Raw genomic sequence first — 25559 nt, forward strand, 5'->3', positions numbered from 1 at the left:
CAAGTGAAGGAGTTCCTGAAGATGATATGGAAGAAGGGTCTGGAGATAGTGATGAAATATTGGGGGCACCAACTGGGATAAGCGGAGAGTTTAATTCGGTCACATTCAATGACAATAGTGGAGGAAGCGGAGGCAACACTGGGATGAGACGGGAAAACAGTCGTGGGGGTAGAAGCACAGGTGGCAGTCGACCTAGTAGCTCATTAGGGGTTAAAAAAAGGGTGAATCCATGAAGAAGAAGAACACTGCCACTATGGATTAAGCAAGATAGCTCAGGCAAATGAAAATGATTCTCAGCGTGAATATGAAGAGATTTCAGAAGCACGTGCTAGGAAGATAGAAGAAGAAGCGCGTGCTTATGAGACGTCAATTGCGGGAGTCATGGAGCACCTTAACGAAGTTGATGAAGTTGTTGATGATCCTGATTTGTTTGGCCGGTGCACAACACTCCTTATGAGGGAGCAAGCTGCAAGGGAGATGTATGTGACTCTGAAGAACAAGAGGGAAAGACTCCTGATCTTCTTGAAGCACGCAACTAAATATTGAGACTTCATTTGTGTTGCTTATCATAGTATTTGACTACTTTTTGTGTTATTCAGGAGATGACTGTGATAATTTGCATATGTTTTTAGGAATGATGTAACCAGCACTATTGTATTATGTGACTGCTAAACTTCTTTAGGAATTAGACAACTTATTTCCTTGTTAAATGTTTACTAATTTCATATGAGGATTTCTGAATTTTATATCTATGTGCACAGGACAAGACAAAAAATGGCTGATGAAATTAAAATTGCGGAAAAGTATCGTAAACGACGGAACAAACGGATTAATCAAGTTGCAGTAGCAGTTGGTGGATACGCTTCTCTTCATTTGTGTAAAGAGCCCCAGCACACAAGTATTTATACAGGCAAGGCATGGGTAAGGGACGTTTTACAAGGCCATTCCACCCGTTGTTATAACATGTTTAGGATGGAAAGGGAAGTGTTTTTTAGTCTTTGCACAGAATTGCAGCAACACGGTCTTACGGAAACTAGAAATGTTGGGATACATGAAATGGTTGCAATGTTTTTAAATACCGTTGGCCATGCGCTTAGTAGTAGGATGCAGCAAGAAAGATTTCAGCATTCGGGGGAGACAATTAGTAGACATTTCCATAATGTCTTACTGGCATGCTGTAGACTTGCTATGTCCAATATCAAACCAAAAGATCCAACATTTCAGCATTTGCATTCAAAAATACAGCCCGGTGGTCGATACTGGCCCTTTTTCAAACATGCTATTGGAGCAATTGATGGAACACATATTTCATGCGTTGTTAATGCAACTGACCAAACAAAATTTGTTAACCGAAAAGGAAGAGTGACGCAAAATGTAATGGCGGTTTGCGATTGGGACATGTGCTTCACTTTTGTATTAGCCGGATGGGAAGGTAGTGCGCATGATGCTCGTATATTTGACCACGCTCTCACAACTCCTTCCATGAACTTTCCCCATCCGCCTCAAGGTATATTTTAAATTGCTACAATTTATTTATGCGATACTGTTACAAAACAAAGTTTATTGACACCAATCATATATTTCATGTAGGCAAATATTATTTGGTGGATGCTGGCTATCCGACACCCGTGGGATACCTTGGTCCCTACAGACGTGAACGCTATCATCTCCCTGATTTTCGAAGGTCATCTGCACTTGAAAATGACAATGAGGCGTTTAATTATTTGCACTCAAGTCTACGAAGCACTATTGAAAGAACTTTGGAGTTTGGAAGAGTAAGTTTGCAATTTTAGGAAACATGCCGAGCTATGACTTTCCAACACAGGTTCAAATTGTTTGTGCAACAATGGCCATACATAACTTCATTAGATCAACATCCATTTCTGATCCTGGTTTCATTCAGTTTGAACAAGAAGGTTCTTATGCAGAAGAAAATAACGATGATGATGGAGTTGGATCTTCACATATACCTTCATCAATAGAATCTTCATCTCATATGGCTCGACTTCGTGACTCCATAAGAGATCAAATTATTCACTATATACGAGAATAGTCATGTCTTTTTTTTTCCTTCTTTCTTTTCAGATAATGTAATGTGTTGTTAAAAAAAAAGTACTTGGACAAATATTTTTCGTTGCAACCTCTATTATTAAGACAATTGATATGAAATTTTTTTGTGTGCTTCTTTAATTTTGTGAAAAAAAATTATGGGATTTTTTCATCTTTAAAATCTTTAAGAAATGATCATATTTTTTGTTGGCAAAACTAATTATTTTACAAAAAACATATTTAATTACTTTATTAAAAAATATGCGTATTAATTTTAATTATTTTATTAATATATATTATTTATTAATATATATACATATTTAATTATTTTATTAAATTATTTTCCAAAAAATATTTATTTATTTTATTAATTTATATACGTATTAAATTTTTTTATTAATATTATTAATTTACTTCAAATAAACATATATTATGAAATATATCTTATATGTAATTATCATTTAAACTTATGTCCTTTTTTGTAATTTCTACATGTAAAAAGCACTTCTGACAAAACCTATCCAAACACTCTCACTTTTTCAGAATCACTTTTTCAGAAAACCTATTCTCTCAAAATCTATTCTCTCCAGAATCAATTCTCCAGAAGCTATTCTCCAAACCATGGTTTGACTTCATCCAAACACCCCCTTAAGAAGGATCTAAGGTTCCAATTGTGGCTTCATGGTCTTTTGGTGTGGGCTGATTGATTTAAGAAGGATCTAAAGATGCTTCATAGCTATGTAGGCTTATAGTTGAGGGCTTGAAATGCTCTGATCGTTTTGTGGCCTAATTGTTTTAAGAAGGACTCAAGGATACTTCTGTTGCTTTATGAGCATATAGCTGAAGACTCTTCAAGTACTTCAACCAAGCTGATTGATTTTCTTTTTTTTAGATAAAAGAAAATAGTAGCACACAAAAGGTTTCAATAAGGTTTGGACTTCCTGAAGTAGATAGTGGAGTATCCAATGAACCTTACTAGATTTCACAAGTATTTTAGCATGGGAAGGCTTGATTTAAAAGAGTATTTGCATTAATTTATTCTAAGTAATACACAAAAAAATTTGTTTGATAGTATACAAAAGTGTTTGTTTATTGGGAAGATTTTAGTTAAGGACCACTATAGCCAATTTATTTCAAAAAGCCCCCAAAACATTCTGAAACTTCACTACAAGACTGAGAAGGGAAGTGAAATTAATTCCAGAAGGTTAAAGATGAAAATGCCCTGTGAAAATGAGACTTTCTTTTTTAGTGTTGTAAAAGAAAGAAGAAAGAGGGAAATGGGGAAGTTGGTGCCATTTCTTCCCCTCCCCATGTAGTGCAGCAGTGATGAAGGGAGATGTTCCACTACTATGAACTGAGGAAAAGCGGTGGCCGATCATCATTCTGAGGGTGCATCCCTCTGCTGTCTCTAGAAGTTGATGTCAGAGTTGGGTGCAAGTGAGAGAAATTGTAAGTGTGCCCTACGTTGTTGCGTTGTCATTTTTACTATTGCTTGGCATATGAGGTAAAATTTTGTTTTCAAAATTTCCTTTTTCTTCATCTGACTTGGTGAGAACAACTAGGTTATGATGGGTGAATAATGGAGAAATGAGTATTTAAATATATAGATAAATAGGTAGTGAGTGAAGGAAAATCTGACAATGATTTTGGTTTTACAAAGAAATTGTTGTCCTCTTCTTGTTTTAAGTTGTTAAACATGGGGTATTTGTGATTTTTGAAAAATGGGTGAGAATGGGTGAACATTGAGTATAATGCATTGTTGAAGGAACTTTGGGAGGCAGAAATAAAAGGAAAATGGGTGAATGTGCCGGAATGGGTGACATGATAGGAAAATGTACAGAGAAAAGGTAACTTGAAGTTGTGAAAATATACATTCGTATCGTAAATTTGCAAATTTAAGTTGTCTAGGAAAATGGCAATTTAGTGTATTAAAGACCCATAGTTTTGTTGTTAATTTTTAAATTCCTGTTGTAAATGTACACTGTCTTTAATTGCTGAAAGTTGATTAAAATTTATATTTGAATGACGTATAGCAACAGATTATAAATGGCTAGCAGTAATGGAAAATAATTATTTTGCATCTTTCATGTTGGAGGGGAATTTGTAAAGACCTTAGAAAGAAAATTGATATATGAAGGGGGCATTATAAGTGAAAGATTGATTATTTTGAATCCCACAATCATCACTGAAAAATTAACACATCACAATGTTAGCTCATCTAATTGCATGAAAATGCATGACAAAGAAATTTACTTAACTAAAAATCACATATTCTCTTGGACATAAACTATGGGATACAAGATTACATTGTTTAAATCTGGGGTGGCCAATGGCTTCGACTCAAGCTTCACTGTCCTTAGTATTTTAATGAAGTGTGACCTCTAGATAATTAGAAATGACCATCAGATAAGGGATACTATGGTTGTCCAAAAAGTAGAAGAATAATTACAGAACTCACAAGATTCAGCCATCATTTGTTGCCCTCTGTACGCTGGATCATCCTTTTTCTTCTTTTTTCAGTGCTTCGTTATATCCTCGCCATTATGTAGTGAGTCCAACACATAAAACTTTAGTGTGCTTGGTTCAAACACAAAACAAAACTAATGCAATACAAACAGAACATGTGCAAAAATATATTCACATTCACCCAAATTGTACCTCAGGTGTTCTGGGAGTACTTGGTTCAGATGTTTCTCCACTTACCATGCTCTATGTTTCTGCACCATCTTTGTCTATGACAGCCAAAATTAAAGAACAACATATGTTGAAGTTACTAACTTTACTTGTAAATACACTAATTTTGACGTTAATATCCTAACTATATTTGTTAGAGGACTATACATTTTAAAGCATTTACCTATTAACAAGAGATAACACTAATCATGAAACTTGCGTCAAATATGTGTCTTTTAACCACATAGAAATTATCCTTTTGGTTAGCGTTCATAGTATGAGCTATCAAAGCCATAATTTGCAGATTAATGGAGCTTTAATAAATCATTCAAAATTTCATATATGTCCCACCAATTTGAATTCAACATTGCACATACTCTGTTGTTTATCCACCTACTAAGACCAACTGTTTATAGGTCTATTTGTCTTGTAAAATGCTCAAACATATCTACTATAACCTTACAACAAATATCAAAGTGCAAAGATATAGTCAGTATTACATACTAGTATTATTCACAGGCTATCATTACCACAATAACTCTGGATACTTACTCTTCAGCCTCATCTGGTTGACACCACTCAGTACACATAGTATAAAATGCATCCTTCTCACTCACTTTGACTTTTCTAGTGTAAGTAGACATGTATGGAGATTTTACAGCTGGAATTATACGTTTAGTTAACCTCCTTATCGGTAGTTGCATCGCTTTTGTGACCATTTTTTCTTTTTTGTTCCCTTCTTTAGTTTCTTTCTCCTTTTCATGTTCACTATCCTTTTCTACTACTTCATTTTCTCTTTCATCTTCATCTTGAACACTGTCTTCTTTATCTTTATCTTGAATACTGTTTTCTTCATCCTCATCTTCTTGTTCTTGTTGTTCATGATCATGCGATTTCTAACCAGTTTGATGTTCTTCTAGTGGCTCTCCAATGATAACTTCATCATTTTGTGGCTGGTCATCTTCATCTTCATCACTATGGTGTTCTTTTTTTTCTTCTTCATGCTCATCTTTGTCACCTTCTTTTGGCTATTTAACATTGACTTCTTCATTCAATCCTCGATTGAGAATTTGATTTCTAGCTTAACTAATTCATCACAAGCATAACTTTGAATCTTTGCCATCTCATTGTTCAATTTATTGTTGAAATTTACCCAAAACTCTTTAATATCCTGCATATTTAAAATGTATGTCAGAAAACATATATTAAATATGACCAAAAGACCCTACTACATTGGTATTACTCACTAGATGCTAGAAATTTGTAGTAGTCGCTGGCTGTGTTGATATCTTAACTTCAGCAAAGGTTAGAGTGTATAAAATGCCATGACAATTCTCCTTTTCCACCTTGATTCTTTTCTTCACTGCCTTATCATTCCAATGTTTAATGACTTCTTTGTCTTTTAGTACAACTCCTTCCAAAGGGAACCCTTGTAGGAAGTAAAGCTGAAGAAAAAAAAACATAACAACTCATAAATCAAATTAGACAATGCATCAACAATTTAATAGTAAAAAAAAATTCAATATCATTTATTATGTAAACAAATACACAGGTACCAATAAAAAAATAGATGCACCTCCAATAACTCTGGAGCACTCGGTCTGTCCCTCTTTACTGCCCCTATTGTATTGTTGTATTTCTTCACTGACTTTATCAAGTGCAAATGAAGCCTAATCAAAATTTTCCCAATTTTTTTTTCTGTGCAAGCCATTACCTTTAGCACCTTCTCACTCACACTTGCATTTCCGATTGCACTCAGAAGAGTTCCCAGTTTGGAAAAAACAAAATAGAATTCAAACATTTCCTTTTCGTCCTCGTCATTATCTTCTCCCAATTTGAGAATATGTTAGTGGAGTATAGCCCTTCTTTAGCTCATTTACCGGATCCTTGAAGCCATCCAACTTGAATTTGGAGCCCTTATTTTGTAACCCAAGTACCATTCTCATATCTTTAGCTGTTATCTTCAATGTCTTTCCCCTTACGGTCATTTGTTTACTTCGGGGATCATATGCATGAATCAATTCCACACATAAATCTTTAGGAATCTTATTCTAAGTAATATTAAGAAGATGCCCAAACCCATTTCTTCTTTCGTGTGTTTTAAATTTTCTTTCCTATTTATAAACTTAGCCACTTCGTTGAATTTGGTGGAAGAGCAATGGGTGGAAAATGGGGAGACATATTTCTCCTTCTTTTTCTCTTGTATTAGCTCTTGCTCCTTTTTTTTTATACGGTTCCCTGTTAGTATCACTCATTTTATTCCATTTTGCTGAAGCTGCATTTGTGATTGCTGCCATTCCATGCATCCCCTCTTTCTTTTGTTCCCAAAATTCACCCTTGAATACTTTCTATCTGCTAACTTTTGCTTCTTTTTTTGCCATCTTCTTAAGCCTTTACACAATAATTACAAGGTCATTAATTATTAGACTAAACAACACTTTAAAATTCATACCATCTAACATTTCTTCTTACATAAACCTTAAACTTGTAAGTGCACTAATTATTTAATTTCTTAACTTTACTTGTTATAGGACAAGACATAACATTGTTGTGTACAAATGATTAGTTAATTAATTCTTCATGTAAACTACCTAACTTTCTTTGTTAGGCTACTAAATATTATATTCTTACAAACATGAAATTATTATATACAAGTGGTTCATTAACTAATTCTTTATGTAAATTGCCTAGCTTTCAATGTTAGGCCACTAAATATCAAATTCCAACCTGTTAAAGCAAAATCCTCCTATTTTCCTAATCCATATGACAACATTTGCTCCTCCCAATTCTTCTTTTAATTCCTGCAAAATGGCTACAAACAATATAACAATACTTTTAAACCTTTATCCGCAACCTTTCACTCAAACCTATTCCTCTCTGTGATCTAAAAGCTCCACTCACAAGCTTTCTCTCACAAGATCTGGAGGATTTGCTAAAATGGGTGATGGGCGAATACTATGTGAGGCACTGGTAACTATTTTTCGGTTAAAACCCAAATGTGATTACCAAACACTTTGACCTTTCAATTGGTCCTTCTTCTTTAATATACAAACTTCCACTTGCTTATCTCATTACTCAATAAACCCAATCTAAGAAATATAGAATATTTTATGTAGACCATGAGGCTTACCAAAGGGTTTCAGTATTTTCTTCTCCCCTCCTTCTTCTTCCTTTGTTGATAGCCTTATAAGTTTCCTCTTTTGTCGGCCTCGTCTTCTTTCTCTTCTGGTTGTAGTGACTACCACGCATTGGTAGAATGACGACAACAGAATTTTTGGGAAACGTCTGACAGTTTTGGCAGATTGGGAGAGGGAAGAGTTTTTGCAGAGTGGAAGCACGTTCGTAGAGCAGGAGAGGGAAGAGGTTTCACGAAGTGGGATCACGTTCGTAGAGCGGGAGAGGGAAGACTTTCTGATCATCGGATTTTGGCCCTTATTTTCAAATTTTAGGAGAAGTATTATGAGGGGCAATAGCGTCTTTTTGTTTTTGGAATTAAGTTTACTTTCCCTTTTAGTCTTGCAGTGAAGTTTCAGAATGTTTTAGGAGCTTTTTGAAATAAATTGGCTATAATGGTCCTTAACTGAAATTTTCCCTTGTTTATTTAGTTGCTTCCAAACATCCACTTAAATTGACTTCTTGGTTTTGACTAAAAAAAAAAAACTATTGTAAAAAAATACGAGCATTTTTTATTAAGAAAATGGAAAATAAAGAAATTAGAAAATGTAATACTCCAAATTAGTCATGTTGAAAATGACATAAAAGAAAATGGTGCATGATCCGGTATTTTGTAAATGTAATTGAATCACTAAAATACTTTTGTATAAAAAAGTTTATTAATAAGTTTTGATCGGTAATGATAATTATTGAATAACAAATGACATTAAATGTATTAGTAATAACAAGTTATTTATTAACAAATTATGAACTGATAATGACAAGTGTTGAACAACCAATAACAAAAAATATACTGACAATGACAAGTTTGATAGTTTTTATCTAATATATAGGTATTTTAGTTATTTGACTATATTTACAAAATATCATATCAGGTATCATTTTATTTTCTATCATTTTCAACTATTAGCTGCCTTAATTGAAAAATAATAATTTCAAGATTTCTTTGTCGTTGAAAATTTCCCCTTTTTTTTAATCGGTTGATAAGTAATAAAAATAGTATCTTCAGTGCCAGTCCTGCGTCCTGTTGTGCGAGGAGACTATTCCACCGAACTGCCTGCAAATAACGTGCTTGTAACGATAACGACGAGGGAGACTGCTGCCTTTGGACCTGACTCCTTGGACTACGGTTCATTCTCATGCATCTTCTGGCTCTTTCTCTCTCATTCTCTGCTTTAGGAAGCAGAGAGAAAGCATAGCATATCCCATTCTCGATCTTGCCCTCGCCATCATGTCCCAGAAACCCATTAGCAGCATCACCGTGGCATTAATACTTATTTTCAGCTTCTTCGTAATCTTCTTCGGTTTCCTCCAGTCTCCCTCTCTATCAGTTTCACGCCAATCTCTCAACGATCCCATAACTTCAGAAACCAAAGCCTCAGCAGAAGCCTTTTCTGATCTGGTGGATGCCTTCAGAAAATGGGATTCTCAAGTGGGTTGTTCCAGGTTCAAGGAGAGATATGATGGGGCAAGGCGGAATAAGTCGATGGGTCCTTCTTCTTTGCAAGAGATTGGAGGTGATTCGAAATGTGAGGGCTTGAAATTGAACCATGTCAGCGTTTTGGTGAAAGGGTGGACTTGGATTCCCGATAATTTAGATAATTTGTACCCCTGCCAATGTGGGTTGAGCTGTTTGTGGACTAAATCGCCGGTTGTTGCGGACAAGCCTGACGCGTTATTGTTTGAAACGACTTCGCCTCCGATTGTGGTAGGTCTTTGATTGAATTTTTTTTCCCGGTTCTATCAGATTAGCGGAAAGTGGATATGCTAGGTTTCTTTACAATCAAAATATTTTGATTTGGATTATGAATATTGTATGTTTAACAAGGGCAATAATCATGACTTAGTGATGGTGCATTCGACCAAGTAATCTCAGCCAATAAGCTTTTGGTTGTTTTGCCTGTTTGTGCGTAACACTTGTCCAGTGCTCTAGATGACACGATACTTCAAATTGTATTAATTTATTATATCATCCTGTTAAGTGCTTCCCTTGTCAATGTGGGATCAAAGGTGCTTATGAGGTCTATTGAAACCAGTTCTTGCTGATCCTCAGATTTTGTTGAATTTTACACATGCTGCTGTCTGTCTAATGTTTTTACTTTTGGAGTTCATATTTAACTGCAATCTGTCCATATCATACGATATGAGTCAGATGTTGGTCCTTCTCAGTTCCTAGTTCTGCTGGACTCCTATTCTTTTGGGACAGGGGGTGGTTGAGGGTTTTTTTTTTTTTTTTTTTTTGTAGAGCGGAAGAACACACGCAGTTGTGATTCTAATGTTTATATCCTTAGAGATGAAGCTTAAGTCAGTATTAAGAAGCCTTTTTCTTCAACACCCCCCCCCCCCCAAAAAAAAAAAACAAAATGACTGGAATTATATTGCACATAATTATCCCAGAACAATCACTCAGAAGATGCTTCTGTCGTCAACCCTTAATTTCTGTGTATTGCATGTATGTGAAGATCAAGAAATTTGTTAGCCAAGAAATCTTGATGCAGAAAATTTTGACGGTGATGATTCATGACTTGAACCTTATGCGAATTGAGGGGATAAGTATTAGTAAATTTGATTTATAAGTTGGCTTGGAATTACGTACTAAAACAGAAAAGTGAAGGAAAAATTTATTGAAAGTGGGGGTTACTTGGGATTTTAATTACTTAGAGAAATCAGATGAAAGAGTTAACAGCTGCTACATATCCTTCAATTCTTTTCTAAAGATGTTGCAGCCTTAGTTATACTCAAGACGAATGGAGTTCTAAAGAAATTTGCCAGGACTGAATGTTTTGTTGATGAAATTTTAAGACTTGTGGTCCCAATTGTTGTTCCATAACATCTATCTATCTTTCTTGTTGCCATAGGACGTAACTATGGATAGTGTCGTTTTACTTGCAATGCAGGCTTTTCAATATCAGGAAACTTGAGATTGAAATAGTTTAAACACATATGCCCTTTGGCAAAAATGTTAAGCTTATGTTGCCTGCACTGATCATCTTCTTGACCAGAGATTATTGACTGATGTTTAGAACCGCTTTGAAGTTATTGGCTCATCTAAAATACTCACTTCAGCCGGTGTAGAAGTTGCAATAGTAGGAATTCCTTTCTTTATTCTGTCACATGATACGTGCAATCTAAAATTATGAATATCCTGGAGGTTGAGCTTTTATGTATTTAAGGTCTTCGTTTTGCCTTTGTTTATTTATTTATTGCGTCTCGATGGGGTAATTATGCCATCCTTGCCAGTTAGAGATGTTTAACATAATTTCTTACCTTCATAAATGCTTCTTCTCGTTTCATGGTGGGCTTTTAGGACTTTATTTTGTTGATAATAATGCAGTAAATGAGATTCCACTTGGCTTGCTTTTTCATGCCTACTTTTTATTTCAGAGACGCATGGGAGAACCACTTCGTGTGTACATGGATCTTGAAGCTGGGAGGAAGCGATCAGGTCAAGAAGATCTGTATATCAGTTATCATGCTGGAGATGACGTCCAGTCAACATATGCTGGTGCTCTGTTTCACAATGGCCGAAACTACCACATCTCACCTTATAAAAACGATGTAAGTCATATGCCATACGAGACTGAATCAGAATGTCAAGAATAAGATCTTGTACTGACATGGTCTAATTTTTCATTTCCAGGATACACTTGTCTATTGGTCTTCATCACGGTGCCTTTCTCAAAGGAACAAACTTGCCAAGAAACTTCTCAGTTTGCTACCTCACCATTCATTTGGGAAGTGCCTAAATAATGTTGGTGGTCTGGACATGGCCCTGTCCTTTTACCCTGAATGTGCAAACGATGGCAATGTTACCCCAAAATGGTGGGATCACTTACACTGTGCCATGTCTCACTACAAATTTGTTCTCGCAATTGAAAACACTTGGACAGATAGTTATGTGACGGAGAAGTTATTTTATGCCTTAGACTCTGGTGCAGTTCCTATTTATTTTGGTGCACCAAATGTCATGGATTTTGTCCCTCCACATTCAATAATAGATGGTACAAAATTCAGATCGTTGGAAGAACTGGCATCTTATGTGAAGGCCCTAGCTAATGACCCAGCGGCATATGCAGAATACCATGCATGGAGAAGGTGCGGTGTGTTAGGGAACTATCGAAAAACTCGAGCACTGAGTCTTGACACGCTACCGTGCCGGTTATGTGAAGCTGTTAGCAGGGGAGGAGGAAGAAATGCAAGAGGCTAGGTTGAGCTTTTTGCTGAAATTTTAGGACTTCATGTTAGTGATGCTTTGAATTCTGGTTGGACAGGCTGTATAGAGGCTAATTTCTTGTCTCGCAAAGGAAAGTTATAGAACTAGATCACATAGCAGGCTCAACTCAGACGGTAAAAAAAATATAAGGTATTTCTTTTCATTCCTGTTTTCACATTTAACCCCTCCTGGTGAATCCAGCTTACACTATAAATTGTTGATGACGACGACCACGTATCATTTTCATATTGTACATATGCAAAATGGGGAATGTGAGAATTTTTTGCAGATCTTTTGATGTAATTTGTCGTGAATTTTCAGTCCTGAAAAGTAACTTCCCCTTTTACTCACCCCAGTTCTGTTTAAACCTCAGACTATTTTCTGTAACCACCTATAGGTTACCTCTAGAACAATTGGTATGAGGGTGGTGGGGCCCCATGTATTCGGCAGAGTAGGTTTTCTATCATTTACTTATTTATTAGGTAATTTTCTTTTCTGAAACTTTTCCCCTTGAAAATTCTTGATTGAAGGTGGCCAGGTGCTGAAAACTTCAGCAGACACCTAAGGCAGTGGATTGCTACAGTCATGAAAAAGACCTTTAGGAGATAGATTCAATCTAAAAAAGAAACTGATCAATAATCTTGTTGTAGGAGGTCTAATAGAGAGAATGAAGACATTGGAGGCGATTGTCTTCTGGATTCTAGTCCTTGTGGAACTTCCAAACTGAAGCCATTATCCCACTATGGACTGAAGATTTGGACTTCCCAGTACACTGAATCTGCAGTATAAAACTCATCTGATTGAACATCTAGTGCATTACAAGGGCCAAAAAAAATTATACCCTGCAAATTTGTATTCCTCTCTCTTACCTTTGTCTTGCTCTTTTGGCTCTTTTGGCACGTTTTGATCTTCTTCAAATCATCAGGTCTGTTCTTGAGATAATCCTTCACCTGCTGTTTGTTCATAGATTGCATCATATCAACCTGTTTGAAATGATACAGACTCAGACCTTTTTTTGAGTTCTTGAGGAGCATGGGTTTGCTCAAAAAGCCTATAAATTGAAGGAAACTTGTAGCGAGAAGAAGACAAAAAGGAAATACCCATGTTTTGAGGTTTTCTATGTCCTTTCTTAGGTCCGCTTCTTCCTTATCAGCAGCTTCCTTCTTGTCCTTCCACGACTGTACCTTGGCCTCTTTTACTTCTTTCTTCTTGTTCTTACCTCCACCGCCAGTATTCATTGTTACAGAACACAGGCCAGAAAACAATTCTATGCTGTTTAGTAGAATGAGAAATTTTTTAATAATTTTCTTTCTGGGGGGAAATTAATGAATGTAGCCTTTGGAAATAACAAACTTAACTGAACTCAGTCATTGTCATGTATAGGTTACGGCACGAGAGTTGTTGACTCTGAGAATATTCAATATATTTGTTAAAGTAACTCGGAGATCAAATCATCGGTTTAAGTGATTAAACTGAAGCCTTAACCAATGGATTTGAGTATTTGGTCAAATGGGTAACTGAAATAGCAAGTGGTTGAAAAATTCGCAGGTTCCAATACACACGTTAGTGGTAAAATGACAAAAGTGAACGTCATTGGACTCTTTTTTTCTTTAGTTAATATCATTTTTAGTTCATGACATTTGATCTCATTTTAGTTTTGAACAAGTGATTTTGGTCCTAGAACGTTGATCTCATTTTGGTTTTAGTCCCTCAACTTTGAAACAATTGGTTTTGATTTTTTAAATTTAACTTTATTTTGGTTTGGTTTAAAAAATTTTGTTCCTTAATTATGGAACAAAGCCAAAACAAGTTTACATTCTTGAGATCAAAACCACTTGTTTCAAATTTCAAAAATCAAAATAAAGAACTCAAATTTTAGAGACTAAAACAAAAAAAAAATCAAATTAAAGGTGATATTAACCCTTTATTTAACAAAATTGAACTTAATACTTTTATCATCCTATTTATAAGTCACCTGTTTTATTGAAGGCAAACCAATGTTTATTTACACCATATTTTGAAGCGGATCTTTTTTTTTTTTTTTTGCAATTTTATCCAAAAATCATAGATAAAATTACATCACTAAAAAGATTAGAAGTAAAATTGTATAGTCGTGGGTAAAATTGCACTTCCACCAAATTTTGATTCAGGAAAATATTTTAAAGCTCACTACTTCTGCATTAACAGTTACTTTTTAATTTTAACCTTATTTAATATATATACTTTCCAAGTAAATAGAAAGTAGAATTACACAATAATAAATAAAGGTAGAAATTATTTTAAAAAAATAAAGGTTAAAATTGTTTATTCATATAAAAAAATTTTATGCTTTAATATCATTGTTAGTTCTTATAATTTAATTGAATTTTGATTTTTAGTCCTTATTATTTCAAATTATTGTTTTTGATCCATATAGTTTTATAAAAATTTGGTTTGAAATTAAGTATAAGAATTAAAACTAAAACTTGTTAAAAGTATAAGAATTATTCGTTAAATTCATACTAAAAAATTATGAAATTATGGAGACTATAACCAACGATTTCAATTTGAGACTATAAGGACTAAATCAAACCATAATAACTAACAATCATATTAAACCAAAATTTAATCATGTGAGGAACTCAGTGAATAAAATAATGTTGAAGCGAAATACTTGTTGCCCTGTATGGTAACTGATCATTCATCAAACATTCTATCGTGTACATAAATACAATATCAAGTAACTTTAGATACAAACAATATCTGATTCAATTCAATCATGAAGAAACCCAAAACTCATCAAATACGTAAGTATGAGATATTCACGTATTATCTTATGTGTACAATTAAAAGGATGTTTGGAAGCACCTAAAAGTACTTCTCAAAAATACTTTTCCACAAAACGAGACAAACTCCTCCACTATTTACTTCACACACCATAAAAGTACTTTTAAAATCTTTGATTCCATCTAAACACTTCCTAAGTAACTTCACCTATATGTTAAAGCCATGTCTAAGTTCTACAAAGAGATTAATTAGAAGCAAATCTCATGAATTGGACTCTGCATTTCTTCCCCCTTTTCTGCTAACAAGTTCACACAGCCTACAAGGCAAAGAGTCGAGGCTAAGTCCTCTGGTTCTTCCATAATTGCCCAGCACACCACATCTTCTCCAAGCATGATATTCTGCATAAGCCACTGAATCATTAGCCAAAGCCTTAACGTACAAAGCCAAATCTTCCAGGCTGCTGAACGTGGAGCCGTCGATGACGGAATGTGGCGGCACAAAGTCGTCGACGTTCGGAGCTCCGAAGTAGATGGGGACGGCGGCGGAATCCAAGGCGTAGAAGAGCTTCTCTGTGACGTAGCTTTGCGTCCAGGTGTTTTCTATGGCGAGGACGAACTTGTAGTGGGACATGGCACAGTGAAGGTGGTCCCACCATCTTGGGGAAGAAGATTGGGTACAGTGAGGGTAGAAGGAGAGAGCCTTGTTTCTGCCATTAACGTTGTTGAGGCACTTGCCAAAGGAATGGTGAGGCAACATTGAGAGAAGCTTTTGAGCTATCTTGTTTCTTTTGGATACACAGTGGGACGATGACCAGTACACTAATGGGCCCTGAAAGATGAAAAATACTATTTTCTGAGCCAATAACCTTATAACTCAATGGCATGATTGCATGAGAGTGACCCTATAAGTGGGAAGTTATGAGTTCAATTCTGCTTGTAACCTCAAGACCAGATTATTAGTGTCTTTCAAAAAAGAATGTAATATTTAAAAAAGGAAAAATACTCTTTCGTTACATTTCATGTAACATACACTTTGAGCCAATGACCTTATAACCTAGTGGCATGACAGTATGAAAGTAACCTTATAAATAAGAAGTCATAAGTTCAATTCTGCTTATAACTTCAGACTTAGACCATTAGTGTCTTTCCTAAAAGAAATGTAATATTTAAAAAATTTCTCAAGCTTTCTAATATGGAAGGAAGAGATTATGTATATATGAACCTCATAATTAATGTCAAAAACTATTTAGTGGATAAGGGATTATTGTTATTATTATTATTATTAGTATGAAGAATGGACGAGGACTTACAGTGTTCTTGTGAGAGGAAACGTGGTAGTTTCGGTTGTTGTGGAAGAAGGCACCGGCATAGGTTGTCTGGATATCATCATCAGCATGATAACTGATGAATATGTCCTCACGGCCTGTTCTTTTTCTGTCTGGTTCCAGATCCATATATACCCTTACTGGTTCTCCAACCTTCCTCTGTTCATAACACATGAATCAATCATGAACAACAAGCACACTTGTAAATATTGATATGTCTAATCACTATTATTCTGCCTATCTAAGATGCTCTATCATACAAGTATTTTCCTGCTGAAGACGCCATTATTGACTTTCACTCTGTATATCCCAAAAAGATGAAAAAAAAGAGATCAAATTCTGATTCAAATGTACCATATATGAATAAGATTTAGTTTCATCACTTTATCCAAAAGACACCCAATTCCTAATTTCATCCATATATATAAAACACCCGGTTCTTATTTTCATTGGTGCTTTCAATCAAACACATCTTGATCACTAACTAAAGCTGATCAAAACTAAAGAAGAGATATATATGTGTACCCGAAGTGGAGGCTTAGTGCTTTCAAACAAGAGAGCATCAGGTTTATCAGCAAGAACAGGAGATTTAGTCCACAAGCAGCTCAAACCACACGGACAAGAGTACAAGTTATCCAAATTATCAGGAATCCACGTTGGCCCTTTCACCAAAACATTCACATGCTTCATCTTTAAACCCTCACACACCCCATGAATCTCTTCTTTGAAAGAAGAAGAAGAAGAAGAAGAAGCATTATCTGTATAATTCTGCAGTTTCTTCTTAAACTCATCACAACCCACTTGAGAATCCCACTCCTTAAAGGCACCAAGCAGATCGGTGAAGCCATGACCTTCATGATGAATATCAGCCCAGCTTGAAGTATCGTTATTGAAGATGCTGAATGAAGGTAAAGAATAAAAGTATATCGATGGAGGGAGCTCGATGGTCCCAGAGATCATCAGAATCAGAACAACGAAACACATTGCATTGACGATGCCTATGAGTTTATTATAAGTAGGACAACAACGTGTAATTACTCTCTTTCTCTCTAACATCTTAATTCCCAGAGGAAATTAAATATCAAATGATCAGAACACCAGAAAGCAAGCATATATATAGAGAAGTCAGGAATGAAAACAAACGATCACTGTTAGACTCAAAAATGCAGATACATCGATACAAAGAAAACTGGGTCCAGATTTGTGTGAGCACAGAGATAGATTTGTTGTTTTCTCGGGAAAGTGAAGGAAGATACGTGTTGACTGAAAGCATGCAGAAATTGGAGAAGATGACACACGCGTTGATGGCGATTTGAGGCACCGGGCTCGCGTGCGTTCATGCATGCTGCTCCAAAAGAACGGCAGTGCCAGATAAATCTATATATATATATATATATATATAAATGAACGATATTGTGATGTTCTGATTTTGAAATGATCGATGGAAAGAAACAGTGAGAAGAATATCCAAAGAATGAGTCTTAATTGAAAAGTCACATGTAGAGAATTGTCAAATGGCCTTCTTCACGAGAATATCGAAATATGAATCTTTATGAATACGTTGAACGATCAGTGACCCAGAAAATGTTCTGCAGGGTGCAAAAATATCAATCCTAAGTGGTGTGAATTAGACTATAGAAGAGATCAGATTATGGAGAACCAGGCCGTAAAAATGAAGAGCGAAGGAGGAGGATGATAAAGACTGAGTCAATATGTTAAAAAGACAAAAGCATTTGTGTGTAAGGAATTCCAGGAATAGGTGTGGTGTAGAGATCCGAAATTAAGGCTTTTATTATAATATGAGTTATGTGATAGTGATCTATGATAACAGGCTGAGGCTTCTTATTTGGTTCTTGAAATTAATTAGGGAGAATGGCACTTAAGCAAAATATGGAAAGTTGGAAATACCAAAATAGTTTCTCATGAAGCACTTAAAGAACTATTGCTTTCGTTTCTTAATATAAGAGTTTGTTTGACTTTTAGTCTGGTTCTAATATAAAACCCCAATCTACTTGGTCTTTTATATTTATCTATTTTTTTAAAGTAATCCTTATAGTAGTTGACTAGTTGCACATGTTAAAAGTTCTATCAAATGGTAATTCTAACTAATACACATAATTAACAAAGGTATTCTAATAAATACAACACATTTTTGTTGCAAATATCTAATTTAACTAATTTTTTAATCTCTCCATATTACTCAACTAGATTTTATATTAAAGACCAGGTATTATAGAATTAACTTTCTTTGTGAAATGACTTAATTTCTGTCACCGTCTTATTTATTGGTGTTATTTATTAAACTGAGTTGTCATTTTATTTTTTTTGCCTGAAAATTAAGGGTATTTACATGATCTCACTACAAAATTTAATTTCAAATTAGTCCTTAAGAGTTTACGGTAATAACGTAATTTCAAGATCTTTTGTGTCTTTCTCTCAATTAAATTATCTCCAAATTTATTACCAAGTCGGGCGCAGCCGGTTGGGCCGCTTGCTTCAAATGGTCCATAAATCTGGGCTTAAAATAAAAGACCCACGTGGCCAAGACTTTACATTAAAAAAAAAAAAGTATACAGGAAAAGACTAGTTTTTTACGGTGGCGATTTTGTTTTTGCCCGAATTAAGATTTGAATATGTGTTGAGAGAGATGTCTCCACAGCACCTTGAAAAGTATCATCTCCGTTCAAAAGAATGAAATGTGATGTTTGGCAACCTGAAAAGTATTATACTCCTTCACATATTTATTTTTCTAAACCGTAAAAACGCTTTTGAAACTATAGTTTGATTTACATCCAAATACTCCCGTGGTATATAAAAGATGTATCTAATTTTATAGGAAAAGATTGTTGGCAAAAAAAGTTTTATCCAAAAAACTTTCAATTTATTTTATTTTAATTTTTAATATTTAATATATAATGTTTAAAATTTTTTGACTGAATGAACTCAAGTTGGCCTTAACTTTCGATGAAAAACAATAGTTTCAACGGGACATGGCAAGGAAGTTTTAGGACTTTAGGTGATAATTCAAATGCCTCATGGGAACCGCTCTGAGAAGCGTTATAAAGCTCCAGCCCCTTCAACTTCTGCTTCCCTCGTCGTATAGCCTCGAGGAATTCTCAAAGTTCGTTTCTTTCCGGCATTCTCTTTCTATCTCTAATTCTTGGAGCCCCGCCAAACCCCGCCTCAGAGCTAAAACCCTTGGGTTTCTGAGTTACGCATCAATGGCCACGAGCTCACCGTTGCGTCATCAAGTGAGGGACAGGATTGAACTGTCCGATATGGAGAAGAAGATCTTTGATAGGCTCCTGGCTACCCTTCGCCAGTTCGGTTTGGAGACTCAGCTTCGAGTTGCTGGTGGATGGGTTCGGGACAAGGTATGTTGATCAACTGGGTGTTTTTTTTTTCCCCTTTTTGTGTAATTTGAAAATGCATTTTTTTAAATGACGATTAATTGTTTGTTGAAAGTATAAAACTATTGGGTGCTTGTTTCTTTTGCAGCTTCTGGGAAAAGATTGCTATGATATTGACATCGCTCTCGACAATATGATGGGTACTGAATTTGTAGATAAGGTGAGGGAGTACTTGTTGTCAGTGGGTGAGGATGCGCAAGGAGTCTGTGTTATTGAGAGGTATGTATAAGCTTCGCTGTAATTTCTATATTATCTGTAATGTGTTTTCGTTGAATGTCGTTTATATAATTAAAGGAGGATTTCTTTGGTGGTTGGTCCTGCCACTATTCTACTGGATAATTTTTCACACGGAACTTCAACTTTTGCAGTAACCCGGATCAATCCAAACACTTGGAGACTGCGAGGATGCGCCTGTTTGATATTTGGATTGATTTTGTAAACTTGAGGAGTGAAGAGTATGCTGAAAATAGCCGCATTCCTACCAAGGTATATGATTGGTACTTCTTTATTTTCGAATGGATTGTTTGTTCTATTAGGATTTCAAGTTTACTTATATGTTTAGTTTGGTTTGAAAATGAATATCATTAATAGTTTTCTTGTTAGACTGAGGGACTTTGTTTGGATGAAACTTTGCCCTTTTATTCCCATAATTAGTCACCTGCTTTAACTAGAAGTTGTTTTCATGTGCGATTGTGCCTTTCTTTCTTGTTTTGCTCAATGCTAAGTGTATTTTTCGCAAAGTTGAATGGTGTTCTGGAAATTGTTTAAAATGCACACTATCCAAGTCAAATGCCAGGATTAAAATTATATCTTGTGTGTAACAGCAAAGATTTGGCACTGCTGAAGAAGATGCGTATAGGAGGGACTTGACCATAAACAGGCATCTTTCTTTACTTATAAAATTTTTAACAGTTTTATGCACATGGCATGACAAAATTAACGATCATAAGATCCAGTTCCTTCTATTTATCTGTTGGTCACATGCGCATTTATATTTATTTTGCTCCTGCTCATATTCTGGAGGATAGTCTCATACATGGTTGTCCTTGACAGCTTATTCTACAATATCAACACTGACTCAGTTGAAGATTTTACTAAAAGAGGTGGAAACAGATCATAATTCCCTGAATAAGTTGTTTGGAGATGCACAATGCCCATTTATCTGTCAATCTGTTTTTCTTTTTGGTTCCCTGCAGGTATCTCTGACCTGAAATCTGGAAAGATAGTGACTCCTTTGCCTCCAAAGGAAACCTTTCTGGATGATCCATTAAGAGTTCTTCGAGCCATTCGTTTTGGTATGGCATAATTTTCATGAAGTGTTTGTTACTGCACATGCATATTATTGGTTAAATTTTCTTATGTGAGTTAAGCATGTGAATTAGTTTATCCTTTTCTAGCAAAAGCTACAGACATTGCTTGTGTACTATGCTTTGTTAGTGGACGAAGCCCTTCCTACTGTTCGTCTGGACTGATGAAATTCTCAGTTCTTGTAATTCCTAGCTTGTTTAGTGGAGACATTATTATTAGTTCATATGATGTGAAATCAGGACATTTCGCTCCCTGTTATGTTTGGGAATAAACAGATAGGTGTTTCATCAAGGAATAGAACCGAACTTTAGGCTGGAAGGCTAAAAATTTTTTTGTGTGAAGTTTAAAAGTTCGAGATCCATATCCATAGGCTATGTTTGGGAGTTTATGACGGAATAGAATGAAATGGAAGGTCATTTCATTCCAATGTTTGGCAGTTTAATGAGGTAATGAAAGGAGTCATTAGTGAAATGTAGTGATTGGCTTGTGAATATTCTTTACAATCTAGCAAGCTTTTAGCCAAGGAGGATAAGTTGTATTTGTACCTCATGTCTATTCCATTCCATTCTTGATCCCTCAGTTAGGAGGGACACAGCAATTGGGAGTTTGCATGATGAGCAGTGATCTTGGAGGCCATCCCGTGCTACTCCACTCCATCCTTAAAAAATCTATCAAACGTTGGCCGAATCTACTTCAACTCTTTCATTCTGTTATATTTCATCCCCCAAACATTTATACACGTGCCATTAGTTCTTGACACTATCACATAAACTTTTTGTGTTTGCTTCTGCTAATATTTTTATTGCGATCTCTTCTAAACTGTGGACATTGTTTAATATCATTGTAGGTGCTAGATTTGATTTTACTCTTGATGAAGACCTAAACTTTTGTGTGTTTGCTTCTGCTAATATTTTTATTGCTATCTCTTCTAAACTGGTGGACATTGTTTAATATCATTGTAGGTGCTAGATTTGATTTTACTCTTGATGAAGACCTGAAGAGAGCTGCAGCATGTGATGAAGTAAAAGAAGCACTGGCTGCTAAAATTAGCAGAGAGCGAATTGGAACAGAAGTACTTTTGCAATCTTGCATTTCACCTTTTTTGGTTCTTTGGAGTTTGTCTTGATTTCTTATGGAAAATTGCTTTTATTTACTCTATGCAGCACAGTTAGTTATTTATACTTTTTGTCTCTATTTTGTAGATTGATCTAATGGTATCTGGAAACCAACCTGTCAAAGCAATAACTTATATATGTGATCTGACATTATTTTGGGTTGTCTTCAGTCTTCCTCCCGGGTTTGAGCCTCCTATTACTGATGGATGTGACAGGTCTAGTTTATAAATTGGAGATCTGCATTTGCTCTTTATATCATGTTTTAAAATTTTGTATATTAATATGTTGGTACAACAGTGCAAAACCATTATTTTTCATCTAGACTATAAAATAAAATTATGATTAAAGTGGTAAAAACCCTATGCCTGTCTGTGGACATGAAACAGTTGGAATGACATACAATAAGATTATGCTTCTTTGATGTCTGAAGATTTCAAGTTCCATGGAGGTTTGGATATTTTGGCTGGTCATGCTGATCAATTGATAATTCTTCTTTATTCAGGCATTGCATTAATTACCTGGATACCACGTGGAATCTTATCCATTTAGTTGGAGAATCAAGCTTTACTGTAAGTAATGGTCTAAGTTAACCATTTTTACCTCATATTCTTGATTCACTTATTTCCCTAGTAACTAAGGAGTTTTGTTCAAGGTCATTCCTTTTCCTTTTTAGGTTTTCATGATAGTAAACAACGCTTTGCTGTGTGTTTTAGGATGAACAAAGGAGATTAACCCTGTATGCTGCTTTGTTTCTCCCCCTCAGAAGTACCGCTTACAAAGATAAGAAAGCTAAGGAGGTACTGGCCTCTTCTTATTTGATGTTGTGGTATAGTGGCTCATAATGCTAAGATGCAAAATGTATTTCTCGGGGCATGCTGAATTGTTCATATAGCATAACCTGTTGAAGTGTATGTTATACTTACAACTTATGTGTTCTTTTTCTTTTGGTATCTAATTATCGCCCTTCATGTTCTTTTCTTCTTGCAGCTATTATTTCAAGTAAATTGCTTGTTGGGTTGGCTAATATGTTTTTAATTGCAGATTCCCGTTGTCAATCATATCATCCGGGAGTCTCTCAAGAGAAAAGGTAAAGATGCAGAAAAGGTCAGTTCTCATCTCTACTGAGTGAATTCTGAATAGTTTACTGTATTCCGACTCCGGTTAATATTTGAATTATTTTGTTTGTTTGTGTTTGTTCTTCTTGATGCAGGTGCTTGAATTACACCAATCATCATATAAATTGATGTCATTAATCCCTTGTCTTGCATCAAATGGGGATGTCAATCTAGATGTTGATTGGATGAGGGATTTGGCTGATGTCCCTCTATCTTCTAGACTCCGTGTACTGACAGGTACCACATTCTTGCCACCTTGATGTTGTACCAGCATTTTGAAATTTCTTGGGCAGCTGTCAGATATAAGCCTCAGTTAATGCCCTGACATTTGGGCGATCCTTATGATTATGTTGATACGTTCTAATTTTGGTTTTTTCAATGGGTTTCTGTTGCAATTCAAGGAACCTTTTAAAATTTTTATACTATTAGGACCTGATAACAAATTTTTAGACCATAGAAACCTAATTCAAAATTCAAAATTGAGTAAAACTTAGGCACTAAAGACAATTTAACCGTGAAATTACAAGGAATAGGACGTGATAGTATGCTCACTCTACGATTGCTTGCCTGAAGGCTGAGCCTTTTTTATCTTACCTATGAGCATTTATGCAGGCTTTCTCTTAAGAGAACTTAAAGAGTATTGGCGAGTTGCACTTTTTATATCCACATTGGTACATCCCGTTGACATTGGTGAGGCTGAGGATGAGCACTCGCAGCTGTGCAAACGAAGAGATCTATTCAAGACTCTAGAGAATTCCATAATCAAACTAGGTGAGCTAAGTGCCTTATCTTATTCATTCTCCTATATGTGCTTATCTGGCAGTCTTAATACTTCCTGTCTCCTTCGCCTAAATCTTTCGAGGTCACGGATCGACATGTTTGGTAAATTGTAGGTCTGGAAAATATTTGGGACGTAAAACCGCTGATCAATGGGAAAGAAGTTATGAGTGCCTTGCAGCTTAAAGGAGGACCACTTGTGAAGGAATGGGTAAGCTATTGTGCAGCTACCATTGTTTCTGTACTGTTCAAATATGTTGTCTACAATTGCACTCACACAGGTATCTTTACTTTTGGATTCACTTTTGGCTCACAGCTTGACAAGGCAATGGCTTGGCAACTAGCTCATCCTTCTGGAACTGCAGAGGAATGCATTGATTGGTTGAAGGAAAGCAATTCTAAGCGTGTGAAAATGGAATGAGCTTCATTGAGTTTCTTGATCATTGATTCTCTTCTGTTTATGGCTTCAATGACTGAGACTGAGACATAACACAATAGAGGCAGCAAAGCCAAGCTAGTCCCCTGATATCGATACAAATACAACTGATACACACAAACACTTCATCTGGATGGGGCCTGGAAATGTACCACATCGAACTTCTTGTCAATAGAAAGATAAGAAGGTTCATATGGGAGCTATAGAATGTAATTTGAGGGAAGTATAATCAGATAGAACTCTAGGGTTTTGTTAGCTTTTTAGGCTTAGATTTTGTTAGCCTTCATCTTTTTTGTGCAAGATTCACAAGTTAGTTTCCTTGGTTATTTCACAGATGAGGTTTTATGATCTCAGGCTTTCCTTTTTAGCTGCTGAATGGATGTTCCGCATTCGTAGCTTGACAATAATCAAAAGAAATTATCGTTTAGTTATTTTAGTTTATCTTCATTTTCAACTGAGTCCTTGTATTTTATCTTGAAGTGTCATTCTCCTTCCCGTTACCCCTTCAAGTCACCTGTCCCCCTCCATGTGCGGGGATTGAGTTTCTCGACCATGGAGATCTAATTTGCATGGTCTGGATTTATGATTTTTTTTTTTTTGAAAAAATTGTTTTAATGGGCATATCATCCATGATCTTAAAGATAAGGCTAAAGTATAGGAAGGATTACAATGAGTTCCAAAAGAAAAATAATTACAAATTAAGTCTTAAAAGTAATTTTTTTTTTATTCTGAAACTTGTCATTACAGACTGTTTAGGTTGTTATTAAGATTTTTTTAATAATTATTTCCTTTTTTTTTAGATCTTATTGTAATTCTCCCTAAAATATATTGTTAGTTTTTTAACTTTGTGTGATGTTTCAATTTAATCCCTTAATTATAAAAGATATGTTTTTAATTTTTTTAACTCTACAACTATTAACAAAAAAAAAGACATTGAGAACTTGAACATTATGAGATATTAATATATTAAGATTGATTTTCAAAACAATCATGATTGTTTTAAAAAAATTATTATTTAAGATTAATAATTTGAGTTAAAAGATTAAAAATACATTTTTTTAAGTTAAGAGACAAAATTGAAATCCTATAACTGGTCTAAAAATGATTTCTCAACTATCAGTTTTTTTTTAAAAAAATGATTTTATTATTTAAAAATTATTAATTAAAAAGTTTTAATTTAAACTGTTAAAATTAATTTT

At 35.1% G+C, this 25559-nt stretch overlaps 5 protein-coding genes across 9 annotated transcripts in view; 4 read left to right on the forward strand and 1 right to left on the reverse strand.

Annotated features, from left to right (window-relative positions):
- The window catches only part of LOC114738209 (protein SHOOT GRAVITROPISM 6), a 34575-nt gene extending 31015 nt beyond the window's left edge, over positions 1 to 3560 (forward strand). Inside the window, exon 7 of the transcript XR_003739507.1 lies at positions 3299 to 3560. The gene's annotated coding sequence lies outside the window, so the exon portion shown is untranslated. The remainder of the gene's footprint in view (positions 1 to 3298) is intronic.
- Positions 273 to 2053, forward strand: LOC114738210 (uncharacterized). The gene is made up of 4 exons (XM_028926237.1): positions 273 to 531; positions 762 to 1507; positions 1591 to 1775; positions 1904 to 2053. Exons 2-4 carry the CDS (start codon positions 775 to 777, stop codon positions 2051 to 2053), a joined length of 1068 nt encoding a protein of 355 aa, XP_028782070.1. The 5' UTR covers positions 273 to 531; positions 762 to 774.
- A 5397-nt stretch (positions 3561 to 8957) lies between the features above and the next one.
- Positions 8958 to 13226, forward strand: LOC114738207 (alpha-(1,4)-fucosyltransferase). 4 transcript variants are annotated; one of them, XR_003739502.1, is made up of 5 exons: positions 8958 to 9604; positions 11281 to 11454; positions 11537 to 12259; positions 12507 to 12591; positions 12760 to 13226. XR_003739502.1 is itself a non-coding variant. In XM_028926234.1 (3 exons), the coding sequence occupies exons 1-3, from the start codon at positions 9128 to 9130 to the stop codon at positions 12101 to 12103; spliced, it is 1218 nt and encodes a 405-aa protein (XP_028782067.1). In that variant the 5' UTR covers positions 8958 to 9127; the 3' UTR covers positions 12104 to 12459. The 4 variants fall into 4 exon arrangements, 1 of the variants encoding a protein (XP_028782067.1); XR_003739503.1 differs by having other exon boundaries at positions 12772 to 13226; XR_003739501.1 differs by lacking the exon at positions 12507 to 12591.
- A 1910-nt stretch (positions 13227 to 15136) lies between these two features.
- On the reverse strand, positions 15137 to 17183 carry LOC114738211 (alpha-(1,4)-fucosyltransferase). The gene is made up of 3 exons (XM_028926238.1): positions 16725 to 17183; positions 16185 to 16358; positions 15137 to 15703 (listed from the first exon to the last, which is right to left on the reverse strand). The coding sequence occupies exons 1-3, from the start codon at positions 17181 to 17183 to the stop codon at positions 15137 to 15139; spliced, it is 1200 nt and encodes a 399-aa protein (XP_028782071.1).
- A 2051-nt stretch (positions 17184 to 19234) lies between these two features.
- On the forward strand, positions 19235 to 24807 carry LOC114738220 (putative CCA tRNA nucleotidyltransferase 2). Of its 2 annotated transcripts, none has more exons than XM_028926253.1 (15): positions 19235 to 19573; positions 19698 to 19828; positions 19978 to 20095; positions 20434 to 20489; positions 20663 to 20712; positions 20806 to 20904; positions 21880 to 21989; positions 22120 to 22247; positions 22535 to 22601; positions 22746 to 22829; positions 23074 to 23136; positions 23243 to 23384; positions 23760 to 23918; positions 24041 to 24135; positions 24241 to 24807. In XM_028926253.1, the coding sequence occupies exons 1-15, from the start codon at positions 19235 to 19237 to the stop codon at positions 24343 to 24345; spliced, it is 1746 nt and encodes a 581-aa protein (XP_028782086.1). In that variant the 3' UTR covers positions 24346 to 24807. The 2 variants fall into 2 exon arrangements, with proteins under 2 accessions (XP_028782086.1, XP_028782087.1); XM_028926254.1 differs by having other exon boundaries at positions 22746 to 22826.
- The last annotated feature ends 752 nt before the right edge of the window (positions 24808 to 25559 follow it).

The sequence above is a fragment of the Neltuma alba genome, unplaced genomic scaffold, assembly GCF_004799145.2.
Source record: "Neltuma alba isolate B1F8T4 unplaced genomic scaffold, ASM479914v2 tig00013558_pilon, whole genome shotgun sequence".
NCBI classification, from domain to species: domain Eukaryota; kingdom Viridiplantae; phylum Streptophyta; class Magnoliopsida; order Fabales; family Fabaceae; genus Neltuma; species Neltuma alba.

Bases quoted from the DNA above. Each gene is read 5' to 3' on its own strand.
- LOC114738210 (XM_028926237.1), top strand. From the start codon at position 775: ATGGCTGATGAAATTAAAATTGCGGAAAAGTATCGTAAACGACGGAAC. The intron at 1,508-1,590 runs GTATATTTTAAA...TATTTCATGTAG, and splicing joins CTTTCCCCATCCGCCTCAAG to GCAAATATTATTTGGTGGAT. The intron at 1,776-1,903 runs GTAAGTTTGCAA...GGTTTCATTCAG, and splicing joins GAACTTTGGAGTTTGGAAGA to TTTGAACAAGAAGGTTCTTA.
- LOC114738207 (XM_028926234.1), top strand. From the start codon at position 9,128: ATGTCCCAGAAACCCATTAGCAGCATCACCGTGGCATTAATACTTATT. The intron at 9,605-11,280 runs GTAGGTCTTTGA...TTTTTATTTCAG, and splicing joins CGACTTCGCCTCCGATTGTG to AGACGCATGGGAGAACCACT. The intron at 11,455-11,536 runs GTAAGTCATATG...TTTCATTTCCAG, and splicing joins TCTCACCTTATAAAAACGAT to GATACACTTGTCTATTGGTC.
- LOC114738211 (XM_028926238.1), bottom strand. From the start codon at position 17,183: ATGTGTTTCGTTGTTCTGATTCTGATGATCTCTGGGACCATCGAGCTC. The intron at 16,359-16,724 runs GTACACATATAT...TGTTATGAACAG, and splicing joins GCACTAAGCCTCCACTTCGG to AGGAAGGTTGGAGAACCAGT. The intron at 15,704-16,184 runs GTAAGTCCTCGT...TTCATCTTTCAG, and splicing joins TTTCCTCTCACAAGAACACT to GGCCCATTAGTGTACTGGTC.
- LOC114738220 (XM_028926253.1), top strand. From the start codon at position 19,235: ATGGGAACCGCTCTGAGAAGCGTTATAAAGCTCCAGCCCCTTCAACTT. The intron at 20,490-20,662 runs GCATCTTTCTTT...TGTCCTTGACAG, and splicing joins AGGGACTTGACCATAAACAG to CTTATTCTACAATATCAACA. The intron at 24,136-24,240 runs GTAAGCTATTGT...TTTGGCTCACAG, and splicing joins GACCACTTGTGAAGGAATGG to CTTGACAAGGCAATGGCTTG.